The 17,094-nt window shown below is 40.8% G+C and overlaps 2 protein-coding genes across 2 annotated transcripts in view; both read left to right on the forward strand.

Annotated features, from left to right (window-relative positions):
- Positions 1-401: 401 nt before the first annotated feature.
- LOC148043052 (IgGFc-binding protein-like) overlaps positions 402-17,094 on the forward strand; it is a gene marked incomplete at its 3' end in the record, with an annotated part of 91,027 nt that continues 74,334 nt past the window's right edge. The window contains exons 1-4 of the mRNA XM_087728017.1: positions 402-468; positions 4,273-5,475; positions 6,162-6,361; positions 7,376-7,514. Coding sequence (XP_087584143.1) covers positions 417-468; positions 4,273-5,475; positions 6,162-6,361; positions 7,376-7,514 — 1,594 coding nt within the window. The remainder of the gene's footprint in view (positions 469-4,272; positions 5,476-6,161; positions 6,362-7,375; positions 7,515-17,094) is intronic.
- LOC148043053 (IgGFc-binding protein-like) lies at positions 7,711-15,912 on the forward strand. The gene is made up of 6 exons (XM_087727916.1): positions 7,711-7,780; positions 8,105-9,307; positions 11,517-12,118; positions 13,071-13,635; positions 14,074-14,669; positions 15,234-15,912. Exons 1-6 carry the CDS (start codon positions 7,711-7,713, stop codon positions 15,831-15,833), a joined length of 3,636 nt encoding a protein of 1,211 aa, XP_087584042.1. The 3' UTR covers positions 15,834-15,912.

Genomic DNA, 17,094 nt, shown 5'->3' on the forward strand with positions numbered 1-17,094 from the left:
ACACACTATATGTAACCCTTTTCCCTTCCAGAAACTTCTAGCCTCCCTTGTGTTGCCCTCCCATTGATACCAGTGTCATCATATTGAACCAAATATTCAAAAAATAAAGAATATTTTTGGGGTGGCTTTAAATATCACTGACTGATTATTGATCTGCTATCAAATTTGTGCCATTTCTTAATGACCACTTTGATTTTCTCTGATCTTCCATGGGTGTCCCAGCGTCAGGCTGCAAGGCGGTTTTGCTATGCACACAAACTAATTATCATCGTTTCACCTTTAAAATTTCATGCCAGTTACATTAATGATGTCTGCATGGTGACAGCTGGGCTTTGTTTCCCCAGTGGATCTGGAGGTGCAGGATGTGTCGGTGCAGAGAGAGAAAAAAATCCTTAATCTCTTCTCCTTTTGTAGGTATGGCACTGAGAAGACTTCTGCTCCTTTTGGCAGGTTTGGCCCAAATCTGTGGTGAGTAAACTGGACTGTTTGATGTATATTTCTGTTATTTCAAATGCATGGAAGGAATTTTGGGGTGTCTCTGTATTTGCCCACCCATGGAGGGAATGCTGAGCTTGGAACTATTTCTCCTCAAGATCGTTTTAAAGTTACTATCCCTCTAGCACAGTGATGGTGAACATCTGATGGGGGAAGCCCCCCTCTTAGAAGAATGAAATATTTTGGGAAGTATTAAAAAAGGCAGAATATTATACTTCCCTAAATGAGAAATAGAGAAACGTCCTCTTAAAAGCCAGAAAGGAGACTCAGTCTTCCCACCCACCCACCCCCAAAACTGAGGAGGCCACCTTTTTAAAAATGCAGATTTGGTAATCCATTCAAGACAGGACTAAAACCCCAAGGAAGGCAGGATCTACGATTAATTGTGTTTGTTAAACAAGATGGAAAAAAACCAAGGAAGCCAGCACTTTTAAGAACATATTTCTCTATTTCTCATTTAGGGAAATGAAATATTCTGCCTTTTTTTAATACTTCCCAAAATATTTCATTCTTCTAGGAGGGGGGCTTCCCACACGTGTCAAAAGTGACACATAGTGACATTTTGGGTGACACGCCAGTTCGCAACCTCCAAGCGTGCCCCTTTGTCGCAGGGGTTTTAGAGGCTGTGGAAGTGAGAATGGAGGGTGAATGGAGAGTCTCTGCACGGGGTGTGCTTTTGCGTGGTTTTGAAGGCTGCAGAGCCTTCGCCAAAGCCACTTTGAGAATGAAGGCCTGGTGAGTCCTGGAGCAGGTTCTGTTAGGCCGCAGAGGCCTCTCCAAAGAGAGAAAACACCACCTAAAGGTAAACAATGTGCTCACCTTTCCCCTCAGGTAAGCTCCTGGGGAGCCCTAAGCAGCGTGGAAAATTGCGCTGTTCCCTAAGGCAGCCTTTTTTGAGGGGTACTAGAGCCAAAGGTGCTTTTAAAAAGCCAACATTCTTGGGGTTTTTTTTTCTCCTTGAAAATGTAACATCCAGATAACTACAAACACCATAAATCTTTCTATTCCGCCACGTTCAGAAGAACGGAAGAAGCTTCTTGGATGAGAAGTGAAATGTTTTCAAGGAAAAAAATTAAATCCAGTTGCCTTTGGAACACACATTTGGGACAACCATGACCTGGATAATTGAGAATCTCCATAGACACTAGAATTGAAGTTGAGGCCCAGATCTCTACTTCAGGCCCAGCCTCGGCCCTGCCTCCCAGTAGGATAGCCTAGATGGGGGTCGGGGTGGGGTGGGAAATTGTCTCTGTTGTTTGAGGGAGGCATTTTGACACTGCAGTGTCAAGTTCGACATTTTTCAATTTTTTGACAGGTTTGCCATAAGTCCTCAAGCATTTAAATGCACTTGATCAGGAAAAATTACAACCCCTTCTTATCTATTGGGAAACTATTTGCTGTGGTTCTTTTTGAGCCGAGGTGGCGCAGTGGTTAAATGCAGCACTGCAGGCTACTTCAGCTGACTGCAGTTCTGCAGTTCGGCTGTTCAAATCTCACCAGCTCAGCTCAGCCTTCCATCCTTCCGAGGTGGGTAAAATGAGGACCCGGATTGTTGTTGGGGGCGATATGCTGACTCTGTAAAACGCTTAGAGAGGGCTGAAAGCCCTATGAAGCAGTATATAAGTCTAACTGCTATTGCTATTGCTATTGATGGCCCAATGTTGGCTCTGGGTTGGTGCCTCAGTGTGATGCACCTCAATTAAATACCGAGACAGGAAGACCATTTAATTCATAATTTAGGATTATTATTATTATTATTATTGTTGTTGTTGTTGTTGTACAATTGTATCACAGCGGCCAGTTGTTTCGCCGGATTTGGCATTGGTTACTAGTCGGGCCCCACCCAGGGGCCTAGGACGTCGTAACGTATTTTCGTAATATGCGTGCAGATCCAAGCAGTGCGGCTTTTTGCATTTGACTGATGGTGATTTTGTCAATTTTTAACTGTTTTAAATGTAATTCCAGTGCTTTTGGAATAGCACCCTGTGTGCCAATTACCACTGGAATTACCACTGCTGGTTTGTGCCATAGTCGTTGAATTTAGATTTTTAAGTCCTGGTATCTTGCGATTTTTTCATGTTCCTTCTCGGCGACCCTGCTATCACCTGGTATTGCGATGTCTATGATTGTGACCTTGTTTTTCTCAACCAATGTGATGTCTGGTGTATTATGCGCCAGTATTTTGTCGGTTTGTATACGGAAATCCCACAAGATCTTGACCATCTGATTTTCGGTGACTTTTTCAGGCTGATGTTCCCACCAGTTTGTTGCTGTTTTAATATTATAATTTTTGCACAAATTCCAATGGATCATTTGTGCTACTGAATTGTGCCGCAATTTATAATCAGTCTGCGCGATTTTTTTACAGCAGCTGAGTATGTGATCAACAGTTTCATCAGCTTCTTTGCAAAGTCTGCATTTGGCATCATCAGAGGATTTTTCGATTTTGGCCTTAATGGCAGTTATATCATGAAAAATTAGTCATCCAATAACATGTAAACATAAGGATTTTAAAAAAGAATTATATTCTGAATAAAAGTAAAAAAAAACATTTGCAAGGAAAAATGTCAGAATGGGTATTGGTAAATATACATTTCAGAGCTTTTCCAAGTTTCAACAGCTTACTTTTTAATTGAAGTTTGGGAATAGTAAAAAACAAAAGTACATTTTTACAATGTAGCAAATAATTTGGACAGTCCTGGTTTCCTAAATAAAATGCTTTTAGTTAAGGCTTTTAATTACATACATACATACATACATACATACATACATACATACATACATACATACATACATAGTAACAGTTCCCCTTGGACATATGTTCTAGTTGTTCCTGACTCTAGGGGGCGGTGCTCATCTCTGTTTCAAAGCACTGTCAAAAGATGTCTCTCCATGGTCATGTGGCCTGCATGACTAAATGCTGAAGGTGCACAGAACTCTATTACCTTCCCCTCAAGGTGGTTCCTATTTTTTTACTTGCATTTTTATCTGCTTTCGAACTGCTAGGTTGCAGAAGCTGGGACAAGTAATGGGAGCTCACTCTGTTACGCGGCACTAGGGATTCAAACTGCCAAACTGATGACCGTTCTGATTGACAAGCTCAGTGTATTAGCCACTGAACCCCTGCATCCCACACATACATACATACATACATACATACATACATACATACATACATACACGTGCGTGCGTGCGTGCGTGTGAACACACGGACACACGCAAACAGAATGGATTACAAATTTTATATCGAGTGGCTCTCATTTTCAATTCAAAATTTCATTAAAAAAAAACTAATAATCCAGGTTTAAATTTGTTGATCCATTTAGAAAGCACAGCACTGTGAAGAGCGATTTGAAGTTTACTTCTTCCTTGTGAGAACTCAGAAAAACTGCTGTCCAACTATGCAGTCCATTCAGACCAAAAATGTATTTTTTTAAAATAATACTTGCTCCTTTAAAGAACCACCAGGATGCTTTAGAGCAGTGGATGGGAGGAAGACTTGATCAATTGTTCTGCAAAAGCAAACCGTTTTTATTATACCAGTTTCCCAAAATAGGCTATGCTCATGTGGTAATTATGATTAAGCTTTACTTAAGCCGAATCTTTATGATCAGTCTTTATCTATCATCCTCAAGTTGTTAGGATCAGTCGGTCATCTGAGGTGGCCACATAGAAATGGTAAGTTTAACAGAGTCAAATCCAAGGAGGAAAGTATCCTAATTTAATACAAAAGTAGATCAATCCACTCCTACAAGACCTTCTTTTTTTTTTTTTCAGGAACTTGTCATTTAAGTTCCCGGGGAAAGAGTTTTGTTACTGCCTTCATGCAAAATCACAATCCTGGGCAAGCTACTCAAAAGCTTGAGTTGTACATCTCTGGATATAATTTTGTGACAAATATTACAGTGTCAACAAGCAATACAATACTACACAAAACCATCAATGAAGGAGAAGTCATTTCCATTCAATTACCACTGTCCTTAGCAATGGTGGGAAGTGACAAATTTAATAAGGTGGTGCTGATCGAAGCTGACCAAGACATTTCTGTCATCTCCTACAATTACTTGCCTTTTACAAGTGAGGGAACAATCACCTATCCCATCCACCAGCTGGGACAGTTATATTATGTGGTCACCCCCATAAGTAATGGGACAAAAGAATTTGCTATCATAGCCCATGAGGTTCTCACAAAAGTGACAATCCACCTGAAAGGCACTGTGACATACAAAAGCAAGGTTTATGGTCCTGGGTCCATCTTGATGACTGACCTCGAGGCCTTTGAAGCAATTCAGTTGCAAAGCACAGAAGATTTATCAGGCACCAGGATTGAATCGACCAAACCTGTGGCTGTCTTGAGTGGACATACCTGTGTTTCCAAGTTCACAGCCTGTGATCATGTTGTTGAGCAGCTCCTGCCAGTTCAGAGCTGGGGAACCACCTTCATCGTCCCTCCTCTTTCTTTCCAGACAAAATTTGATATTGCGTATATTGTTTCTGCAGAGAACACTTTACTCAAATATCAATCCAGCTCCAGGAAAGGATCTCGTCCCCTGGTGGCTGGAGAAGTGGTTCAACTTGAGATCCCGGCCTCTCAACCACTTTTTATCTCTGCTGATGCTAGAATCCAAGTCGTGTTTTTTTTCACTGGTGCCAAAAGAGGAGACAATTCCTATGACCCTTTCCTCATGAACATCCCTGCCATAACATGCTATTGCAATTCATACCACATTTATGGAATGAAAAACTTTACTAATCATGCCATGATTATAGCCAAATCCTCAGAATCTGGTAGAATCATAGTGGAAGGCAGGACGATCCGGTGGTCACAGATCCCAGGGACCAAATATTCATGGGCTGAAGAAGATGTGGAGATAACAGATCGTGCCCTGCCAGTGGAACACGAAAACTCTCCATTTGGACTTTTCGTCTTCGGAGGTGGTAAAGCTGATGGCTACGGCACTGCTGCTCTTTGTTCTTCAGGTAAGTATCCTCATAAATTGATGAAGCTGTTTACGTTGTTATTAGAATTGAATGGACACACAGGTTGTTCATCTTTATCAGGGATCACTTTGGGATCTATAATTCCGCCTGCAAGTTTCTCTTCTCAAAGATCCCTCTCACCCATTCCACTCCTTCTGGCTATTGTGAGAATGCAGGGATCCTTGCTTCACATGAATACTCTGATCCCATTCCCCCCAGATCCTGAAGTAATGAAAATTCTTTAACTTTCAGTCTACTAAAAAAGTGCATGAGATAAATCACTAAAGACTCTCCTCTTGCCATTCATAGGAAGTACATTACACTATGTGGGGTTTCTTGCTGATAACTGGAATGACTGATTGGAAAGTGTGAGGTTGTTTCCAACCATAAATCAACTCAGCTTTCAAAGCCAGCTCAGCTCATAGGTCCAGAGCTGCTCCTAAGGCTGGACAAAGCTCATGTCTGCTGACATTGAAAACTGATATTGAAATCTCAGTGTAAAAAAACCCTTCGTAATAAAAATATAAAATGTGTCTCAGATCCTTAAAGGGAATCCTACGGAGCATCTGAGCAGTACATTCAATGGGTAGCTACGTCCACTTCATTCCATTTTCCTCTGCCTTGAGTAACACCCAAGAAATGTCAACTAATATGTACCGTATCAATATATTTTTTTTCCAATGTAGTTCCAAGCTGCCCAGTCAATAGCCACTACCGGGTCTGTTCCAACCTGTGCCCCACTAGTTGTGCCAAGATCAATAACCCTGATCCATGCCCGGACACCTGTGCAAAAGGATGCCAGTGCGATGCCGGTTTCTTCTTTGATGGCCTTTCCTGTGTTTCTGTGGAAACCTGTGGCTGTTCCCAAGATGGACACGACTATGAGGTTAGCAAATATATAGATAGTCTTCACCTTACAAACACAATTTCTCCTGCTCAGTGATGACAGTTGTTATGGGACTTGTGCCTATTTTGCAACCTGTTTCGCCACATTGGTTAAGTGAAGCATGGTATCACTAGGAAAATTTGGCTTCCCCCATTGACTTTCTTTGTCAGCTGCCAGCTGGGAAGGTTACAAATGATAATCAAGGGAGAATGCTTCTTTTACACCAGTTGCTAAGGGCACAAATTTTGATCATGTGACCATGGGGATGCCGCAATTATGAATATGCTGCAACAGTCATAAGTTTGAAAACAGGTTGGGAGTCCCTTTTTCTTCTAATGCTGTTGTATATTTGAATAATCACTAAGCAAATGGTTTTAAGTCGAGGACTACATGCAGGCTACCTTCATCCAACACAAGAGATATATGTGCATGTATGTGGAAACCTATGGTTTTTCATGCTCAATTTTCTGATTTTTGTTAGTGATGAACTAAAAAAAACAGTCTGTTCACAAGTTCAGTTTGTTCTTTCACAAAAGAAGTATTTTCAGTATTATGTTATGTGGCTGAGGTTTTAAAGCATTCCGAGTAGCTTAAAACCAGAAATGGTTATGTCAAATTCTGAAGAAGTATCTAAAGTATTATTTTCTTCATATACGTACCTACTGGTGATTATTTCCCTGAATATTTCTTCTAAATTGACAGCATCTAAAGGAATTTATTGGGAAATTAGAAAATCAGACACATTTTTTTTCTGTTATGACATTTCGCAAAAACGTCACCTTTTTAAAAGCTAAAAGAACTCAAAGAAAATAATAATAAGAAAATAAGGGAGGAATATCGGCTGCTACATAGAATTGAACTCAGAGCCTCCTGACTGTGAGGCAAGAACTCTACCTCTAGGCCACCATGCCATTCAATAAATTCAAATAAATAATATAATTAAATAAAGTTTATATCCCAAAGTCAATATATATCTATATTGTAATTCCGAAAATCTCTGTTTCTTCCTACCAGCCCCATGAGACTGTTCTGCTGAATACCTGCCAGGAAAAATGTACTTGTGTCCCCGGTAAAGGGCTCCTATGTGAGGCCCACTCTTGTGCCGCTGATGAAACCTGCCGCCTTCAAGAAGAAGTCCTGACCTGTGTTAAGGGTAAGTATTCATTCCTTTATGTTCACTGGCTAAGTATCCTTGGGGAAAGATAATTGTAGCTTGAGAACTATAGCCCAAGAAAGTGTGGACTTCAACTCCCAGAATTCCTCAGTCAGCTATTTCAGAACGGTGGCTGAAAGGGGTTCTTAATACTTCAGAGTTATCTCAAAATACGATTCACAGGATATTTATCCACATGGAAGACAATCCAAACCAAGGGGAAAAGGTGAAATGTGCATATTGTCTTAAACCAATGATACCAATGAGTAAAAGATGGTCAGGGGCCATAGTGTGACATTTTGTCCTGTCTGAAGGTCACATGGGCATAGAGGGAGGTGTTGCACTGTCACCAAAGTCGATGTGATTGATATATTTTTTTAAATGTAGAAGGGGGAGAAGCGGATGATGGTGTGATAAAACGGTACCATTTTCACCTAGGGGTTACATATCTGAAGTTGCCAATGGCTCTTATGTACCTCGCTTTATTCTTGACTTTCTGATAACCAGAAACAAGAATAAAGATGGTGAAGTATTCTAATTTAAGGTATGATGAGATCTATCCTCTCCTAAGAGTCCTTCTTTTTTTTCAGGAACATGTCATTTAAGTTCCCGGGGAAAGAGTTTTGTTACTGCCTTTATGCAAAATCACAATCCTGGGCAAGCTACTCAAAAGCTTGAGCTGTACATCTCTGGATATAATTTTGTGACAAATATTACGGTGTCAACAAGCAATACAATACTACACAAAACCATCAATGAAGGAGAAGTCATTTCCATTCAATTACCACAGTCCTTAACAATGGTGGGAAGTGACAAATTTAATAAGGTGGTGCTGATCGAAGCTGACCAAGACATTTCTGTCATCTCCTACAATTACTTGCCTTTTACAAGTGAGGGAACAATCACCTATCCCATCCACCAGCTGGGACAGTTATATTATGTGGTCACCCCCACAGGAAATGGCATAAAAGAATTCGCTATCGTAGCCCATGAAGTTCTCACAAAAGTGACAATCCACCTGAAAGGCACTGTGACATACAAAAGTAAGGTTTATAGTCCTGGGTCCATCTTGATGACTGACCTCAAGGCCTTTGAAGCAATTCAGCTGCAAAGCACAGAAGATTTATCAGGCACCAGGATTGAGTCGACCAAACCTGTGGCTGTCTTGAGTGGACATAAGTGTGTTTCCAAGTTCACAGCCTGTGATCATGTTGTTGAGCAGCTTCTGCCAGTTCAGAGCTGGGGAACCACCTTTATTGTCCCTCCTCTTTCTTTCCAGACAAAATTTGATATTGCGTATATTGTTTCTGCAGAGAACACTTTACTCAAATATCAATCAAGCTCCAAGAAAGAATCTCGTACTCTGGTGGCTGGAGAAGTCGTTCAACTTGAGATCCCGGCCTCTCAACCACTTTTTATCTCTGCTGATGCTAGAATCCAAGTCGGTTTTTTTTCCACTGGTGCCAAAAGAGGAGACGATTCTTATGACCCTTTCCTCATGAACATCCCTGCCATAACATGCTATTGCAATTCATACCGCATTTATGGAATGAAGAACTTCACAAATCATGCCATGATTATAGCGAAATCCTCAGAATCTGGTAGGATCACAATGGAACGCAGGACGATGCGGTGGACAAAGATCCCTTACACCGAATATTCATGGGCTGAAGAAGACATGGAGATAACAGATCGTGCCCTGTTAGTGCAACACGAAAACTCTCCATTTGGACTTTTTGTCTTCGGAGGTGGTAAATCTGATGGCTACGGCACTGCTGCTCTTTGTTCTTCAGGTAAGCATCTTCATAAATTGATGGTGATGGTGGCGATGATGATGATGATGATGATGATGATAATTTCTGTCTTTTAAAGCTGGTTCTTATTAGAATATACATTTAAATGTATAAAGCTTTATTGGATACTCAGATTGTTCATATGTAACTGGGGCCACTTTCAATTCCTTATATCTTCCACTGACTTCTCTATTTGGAAATCAAGCCGAGTTGATCTAGATTCTATTTGCAGCTAACCAGGAGGAGAATGCAAAGACTATAAGAATCACTTCATATCCTTACATATTAAAAAAACTCCTTAATTTTCCCTCTATGGAAAAAAGGAACAAAAGAATTACCCACAGTAATACAAACACTCTCTTGCTCTCTCTCTCTTTCACTTTCTCTACCTCCCGCCATCTCCTTTATCCGTTCATCTTAGTATTGCCATTTGCTGAGAAACTTGGCATGACAGATTACAAGATGTAAAGGTGTATCCCTCCATTAAATATAACATGCAATGTGTACTTTGAAAATAGCAAGATTGTATTCTTTGACATCCAGGGCATGTTTTGGTGTGGGTAACCTTGGCTAAGGGTGCCAGTGGAAATTTCGTCTAAGCAAAAGCACTGAGATGCAAGTAAGTGAAGCTGAGAGGGGGGAGAGGAAAGAGTGATATAAATCTGAGATCCAGAAGGGAAGATGATGCAGCACGAAATATAAAGCAAGCAAGATCCTTGTAAAACAGCAGAGCCCAAAACCAAACAGCATCAACATTGTTGCAGATTGCAGATAATATGGTCATCCCATTTTGCTTAAAAATGCATTCATTGTGGGCAATATTTCTTTGGCCTGTATGGTATGGATCCTCTTTCCATGATTAAATCTCATGAAATGTACATGGGAGTAAATTTTGACTTCCTCGGACTGCAAATCCGTATTTTTCATTGAAAAATAAACTGACAATAAATCAAATCTTTATATGCAAGATTAAATGTGAAATCAATTTGCATTTCTCTTGCATTTGAATAATTGCTTATTTTGACTTAAATGCTGCTCTAATCACTGAGTTGCTTCCAAAACAGTAATAAAATAAAAAACCAAATCCAACAATATAACAGAATCTAACGGTAGAAACAAAGTCGTAAGGCAAAGTCCAAATGATCCATGGTTTCATTATTTCCCTACCAACCCACCCAACCTTAAAGTGTGAAGTAATACGTCTAAAATTTTAGGAATAGAAAAAAGAAATATTACATGTTAGGCTTGTTTTTTTCTTCCATGGTTCCCTGTACTCTGTAAATAATGTTTTATTAACTGGCAAATAAGAGATAGGGGAGTAAATAGAAAGTACTAACTTTTTCTCCTCTTGCTATGTGGGTAAGACAATGTTTCTCAACTTTGGCGGTTTGAAGATGTGTGGACTTGGCTTGCTGGGGAATTCTGAGAGTTGAAGTCCGCACATCTTCAAACTGCCAAGGTTAAGAAACATTGAGAGTAAAAGTATTTTTCTTCCTTCCACCCATTCCTGTATTACTTTTCCACAGCTTATTCATCATTTTTCAGTAATTAAGCTGAACAAGTGCAGTCCAGTAGCATCTTATCCAACCAACCAATTTTATTACAAGGTGTTGGCTTTTGTGGCTCTTTGCATCTGATGAAGGGTGTGCAGCTCACAAAGGCTTCTGCCTTTTAATAAAATAGGTTTCTTCTGATTTTTTTTCCTCTCATAAACTAACACAACTCTCCTCCCACAATGCAGAGTTTCGTGCATAAAGATGCTTTCCTCTCTTCCCAAAGCTTTTAAAGGACTTTCTTTTACTTTCTCTTTCAAAATCCCACAAGGAAAGCCTGCTACTCTTTTGATTATTAAGAGCCAAGGTGGCGCAGTGGTTAAATGCAGCACTGCAGGCTACTGCTAGATCAGCAGGTAAGCGGTTCAAATCTCACCGGCTCAGGGTTGACTCAGCCTTCCATCCTTCCGAGGTGGGTAAAATGAGGACCCAGATTGTTGGGGGCAATATGCTGACTCTCTGTAAACCGCTTAGAGAGGCCTGAAAGGCCTATGAAGCGGTATATAAGTCTACTGCTATTGCTATTGCTATTGCTATTATCCAGAACCAATGTGAATCTTTTTGTTGTTTTGCTTTAGACACGCAGGGTGTTTTCTCAGTAATAAGTGCATGTTAATAGTCACTAATCTTGTTTTAACCATGGTTTTGTAAAATAGTCCCAATATCCTGCCCTGAGAACAGCCACTATGAAGCCTGTGGAAATGCCTGTCCAGCCACCTGCTCTGACCATTGTGCTCCCAGCACCTGTAACAACACCTGTGCGCAAATCTGCCATTGTGACGAAGGCTTTGTCCGCAGCGGTGAGAAGTGCGTTCCGGTAGACACCTGCAATTGCATTTACCAAGGCGTGACCTATAAGGCAGGGGAAGAGTTCTGGGGAGATGAAGACTGCCAGAGTCATTGCAAGTGTGATGCTAAATTAGGCAAGGCTGTATGCCAAAAGTCTTCTTGCAAGGGCAAGACAAAATGCAGCGTGGTCAATGGTGTCCGGGGATGCCATGCTGTCACTTACAAGACCTGCATAGGAACCGGAGACCCTCACTATACAACCTTCGATGGGAAGAAATACAATTTCATGGGAACCTGCATTTACCAAATGGCTGGGCTCTGCTCCCAGGATCCTTCTCTGACCCCGTTTTTGGTCACCGTGGAGAATAACCACCGAGGCAACAAGGCAGTGTCCTTCACCAAAGTGGTGACCCTGGAAATCTACAACTTTACCATCAGTATGAGCCAAGAGTTTCCCAAAAAGATCCAGGTATGTAAACTAATCCAAGGGGGTGTTCAAATGTCCTATTAATAAACAAAAAAAGAGTCATTGCAAGTTTTAGGTTCTCAGGCATAAGAGCTTCATAGGTGTTAAGTTCTCAATGTTTCTTAGTTCTTGTATGGAGGTTTAGCTACGATTCAAACCAGGATGGGATTATAGTTGCAGATTTAGGGGTCAGATATATGGGACTTGCACAGGCCAAAATATTATCATGCTTAATTTAATTCCTCCAATATAAATGCTGGAATAGCAAAATAATCTTCTGCAAGGTGGAATCCCACAAAATCCTTTTCAAGACTTATTAATCTCACACAAGAATTTTCATGAGAAAAGCCAACTTGCATATGTTTTCATGGAACAACCCCAAAAACTCAGTCTAAAAAGATTGCTGGCTTCTGGTTTAGGGAGGTGATACTATATATAGAGAGTACTTTGTTTCTTATTTCTTAGTGAAGATATTAAAGGCAAGACCTCCCTATTGTTTTTCATCCAGTTCCCAAATGGATATTGGTTTAATGGGGAGGATGTCAGTCACTTATTTGAAATTATAAAAATATCTATTTATGATCTATAGTATTTAGAAATGTATACAGAATTTGTTCTTCGGCATAGAGAATTTCACGAGAAGTAGAAATTATTTTAGTTATCAAGCTAGCGTTTTAATTGTTTTGTGTAATTTTTACAACTTATTCTATTTGTTATATTGTTTCATCTTCTAGGGCTAAATTTAAATTACATCTTTTGCATTTGTTTTTTTTTTCTATGTCTAAATTTATTGTTATTAAATAGTGATAGAATTCTTACTTTGCTTATTTGTCAAACAGCCCATCGAGTGGAATAGGGGAGATGATGAGTCTGAAATCTAATAAGACCAAATCTACTCTTTAGTTTGAAATAATTGTTAATGCCTTGACTATTTTTTTTCTATATTTTAATTCAGGTCAATGGCATCTTTGTGGAACTGCCCTTTTCCTATGAAAATAAACTGAGCATCTATCAGAGTGGAGTTCACGGCTTCATCAACACAGACTTTGATCTGCGTGTCAGCTTTGACTGGTACAGCTATGCCAGGGTCATCGTTCCCGACTCTTATGCCAATGCACTCTGTGGCCTTTGTGGTAATGCCAATGAAGATCAAAATGATGACTTTCTCATGAAAGATGGAACCCAAGCAGAGGATGAAATTCAATTTGCAAACAGCTGGAAGGTGAAAGATATTCCTGGCTGCTCTTCTGGATGCACCAAAAATTGCCCAGTGTGCAGTGATGCTGATAAACAAACCTACCAAGGTCCATCCTACTGTGGGATTCTTACAAGAAAGAGTGGGCCTTTCAGGCAATGCCATGATGCCATTGATCCTCAGTCTTACCTTGATGATTGTGTCTATGATACCTGCGCATATCAAGGTCACCATGAGACCCTCTGTATTGCCATCAGCTCCTACGTGACAGCATGTCAAGCTCACGGCATCCAAGTTGAGGAGTGGAGATCACCATCCTTCTGCAGTAAGTCTTCCCTCCTGCATTCAAAGTTTACCGTGTTTTCTCCAAAATAAGACAGGGTCTTGTTTTCTTTTGACTCCCCCCCTTGAAATAAGCACTTGGCCTTATTTTTGGGGAGGTCTTATTATTTTTGAGGTGCAGGAGGCAGTGAGTATGGTCACCTCATGACTGCTGCTGTTTTGCAATATTTTCGGGGATGTCTTATTTTCAGGAAAACAAAATAGCTGGTATAAGAGATGAAAGAGAGCCTAAATCCAGTAATAGAAATGGGAGAGTCATTTGATGAAGACCCCATTTATATCACAGTAGCCTTCCTCAACTTTTTGCCCCCAGATGTGTTGAAGTAGTTTCCATCCATTTTTACTTATCTTGCCTTCTGCTTTAACCCCCTCTTCTTTGTGATAATTTGATAAGCAACATTCTCTTTATTCTGTTCTTCAGGTATGTCTTGCCCACCTAACACCCACTATGAGCTCTGTGGCAGTGGTTGTCCAGCAACATGCAAGAGCCTCATCTCACCGCAGGAGTGTGATGTTCCATGCCTGGAAGGATGTTTTTGTGACTCTGGATCTATCCGCAGTGGGGATCATTGTGTTTCAAATGCAAACTGTGGCTGTTTTGACCAAGGGCGATACTACAAACTGGGAGAAGAGTTTTATCCCACCACTTCCTGCCAGAAAAAGTGCATCTGCAAGGATAACGCAACCATAGAATGTCAAAAGTTCTCTTGTGAAGAAAATGAGGAATGCAAGATTGTAAAAGGCGTTCAAGGCTGCTACCCCATATGCTATGGAAAGGCCATTGTATTGGGGGGACCTCATTTCATTTCCTTTGATGGAAGGCATTTTGAACTCTACGGTTCCTGTACTTACACCATAGCTCAAGTCTGCCAGCACAATCCTCAGCTCCAGAACTTCACTGTGTGGATAGAGAATGAGAAGCTTGGTGATGGTCCTTTAATTCTAATCCGGAATCTGAAGGTCTTCATTCATGGTTCCACAATCACCCTTCAGAGGGGACTAAAGTGGCAGGCTATGGTAGGTGAAAGAGCTTATCACTAGGAAGTTTATTTTATGGGTTTTTATTATCATATTTGGGGAAAAGGCTTTGAATCCTAGAGCCAGCAAACTTTTTGAAGAATAGGGGCTACACACCCACACAGACATTTTATTTGGTCTTTGTATAACTTCAGAGAACATGGAAATATTGCAGGGATGGCGCCCAAATGACTGGAAGCAGAAATCTCTGCCTGTTTTCTTTTAATAAAACAGGTGCATTAAATTTATTAGGGGTTTAATGCAGCACAATCAAGCAGAAAAATTCAGTTTCACATTCAGTAGTGACATTTTGGTCTTAATCTCAGAAGATTTTTAAAAATTGGGGGGAGGGATTTGGGAGTTAAATGCATGCTTTCTACCTTTGATGATTTGCTAATGCAGACTGCAAGATCATAATTGAATCTAGATTTTATTCTTTTCCCAGAGTTGTGAAGAGGAAAACAAACAATATTAATTACTGCTATGAAGCAATGTGAAACATGCATTAAATTCTATGCATGTAAAACCAGAACTTATCCCCAATTTCATTCTTTGTTGGTACAGGTGGATGGACAGTTGTATACCCTGCCAATGAATGCAGCTGATGGGAAATTCTGGATCACCCAAGAAGGGAACAACATCATTATCTATACAACCTTTGGCCTCACAGTCCTCTATGATACTTCTTCATATATTCAGGTTTCTGTGCCCAGTACTTACATGGGTCATATGCGTTGCCTAGCTGGCAACTTCAATGGGTATAAGAAGGATGACTTCATGCTACCTAATGGAAAACTCACTGAAAATGTGGAAGAATTTGTGGCTTCTTGGAAGGTCCCAGTGAATGGTGTAATTTCTTCTGATGGCTGCGGGGACAGATGTCCAGTCTGCAACAAAGCCCAGAAAACAAAATATGAAGCTGAGAACTTCTGTGGAATGATCCCATCCAAGACAGGTCCATTCATAGGCTGCCATTCACTGGTGGACCCTGCAGAATATTTTGAACACTGTTTGAATGAGGCCTGCACAACCAATGAGGTTCAGGAGTCCCTTTGTCGCAGTCTTCAAGCCTATGTAGCTGCTTGCCAGGCATCTGGTGCCAACATTAGAGCCTGGAGAAGCTCTTCCTTCTGCCGTAAGTTTGTAGGAAGTTACTTTCCATAAATAGCCAACTCTCTGCCTCAAATGTCTTCGTCTATCTTCCTGTGCCTTGCCTTACTATTCTTATTCATGGCTGAGTCTATCCAGTTCACAACCATTTAAATCCTAACATCCTCTAGTGCTTAACCAACCATGGATGCATCCTGATTCAAAGAGATTCCAGAGTTGTTTCAGCAATTACTGTGTTTCCCCAAAAATAACACCTATCCCAAAAATAAGCCCTACCATGGTTTTTGCTTGTCTGCACAATATAAGCCCTATCCCCAAAACAAGGCCTTCTTAAGCATCTGCACAACTGCCCAGCTGCCCATTCCATCTGGTTGCTTGTGGTGTCCTGGCCGCAAGACTTCCTGCCCTGCCACGATGAAGCAGAAGAAGTGGGCCTCCCATGTACTCTTCAAGTACATGGACAAAGAAACAAGTCATTTCCCCAAAATGAGACCTAGTTCTTATTTTGGAGCCCAAAAGAAATTAAGACTGGGTCTTATTTTTGAAAAAACATGGGTACTTGTTCCAAGAATCCTTAACTTTATTGCCTACTTGCTTATAATCTCTCAATATTTTACTCAGGTTCTTTGTTATGTCATTCGTCCCAACATGAAGGAGGAGGGAAGATTAGTAGTTTGTGGGCCTAATTGTTTTGGTTAGGTTCTCGGCCACATTTTGATTTTTGGCTCCAGGGAGACAAGATGCCTCTCTAGATTGTACTCTTCTCCCCTGGAAGATGTGATTGTTAGTCCTTAGCACTTCCTTAGTGCAGTGTTTGTCACTTGGGCAATTTTAGGAGATGTGGACTTCAATCCACATTGACTTTAATCTATTTGCTTCTTCTGCTTTGCACAGCTCTCACTTGTCCGGCCCACAGCCAGTATGAGCCATGTACCAGAACTTGTGATTCCACCTGTGCCGCCTTGTCTAGTCCAAGTCATTGTTCAGAGAACTGCTTTGAAGGCTGTCAGTGTGATGAGGACTATGTCTTTGATGGATCTCAGTGTGTAACCATGAAGCAATGTGGCTGCACTTATCGCGGAGCCTACCTCAAGGTAATTTCTCTCTCCCTTGACGTGGCTGGGAGCAAAAAGGGGCTATTTCTCATGAGATGGAGACTAGGAGTGATTCCTGACAGACTACAGACTTACAACAGTTTATTTAGTGACCATTCCCCTTGGTCATGTGATCAAGACTCAGATGTTTGACAACTGGTTCATATTTATGACGGTTACAGTGTCCTGAGGTCACACAATCACTTTTTGCAACATTTTGA

Source organism: Thamnophis sirtalis, unplaced genomic scaffold, assembly GCF_051295495.1.
Source record: "Thamnophis sirtalis isolate CommonGarterSnake01/CBP01778 unplaced genomic scaffold, rThaSir2_p1.2 scaffold_13, whole genome shotgun sequence".
Classification (NCBI taxonomy): Eukaryota; Metazoa; Chordata; class Lepidosauria; order Squamata; family Natricidae; genus Thamnophis; species Thamnophis sirtalis.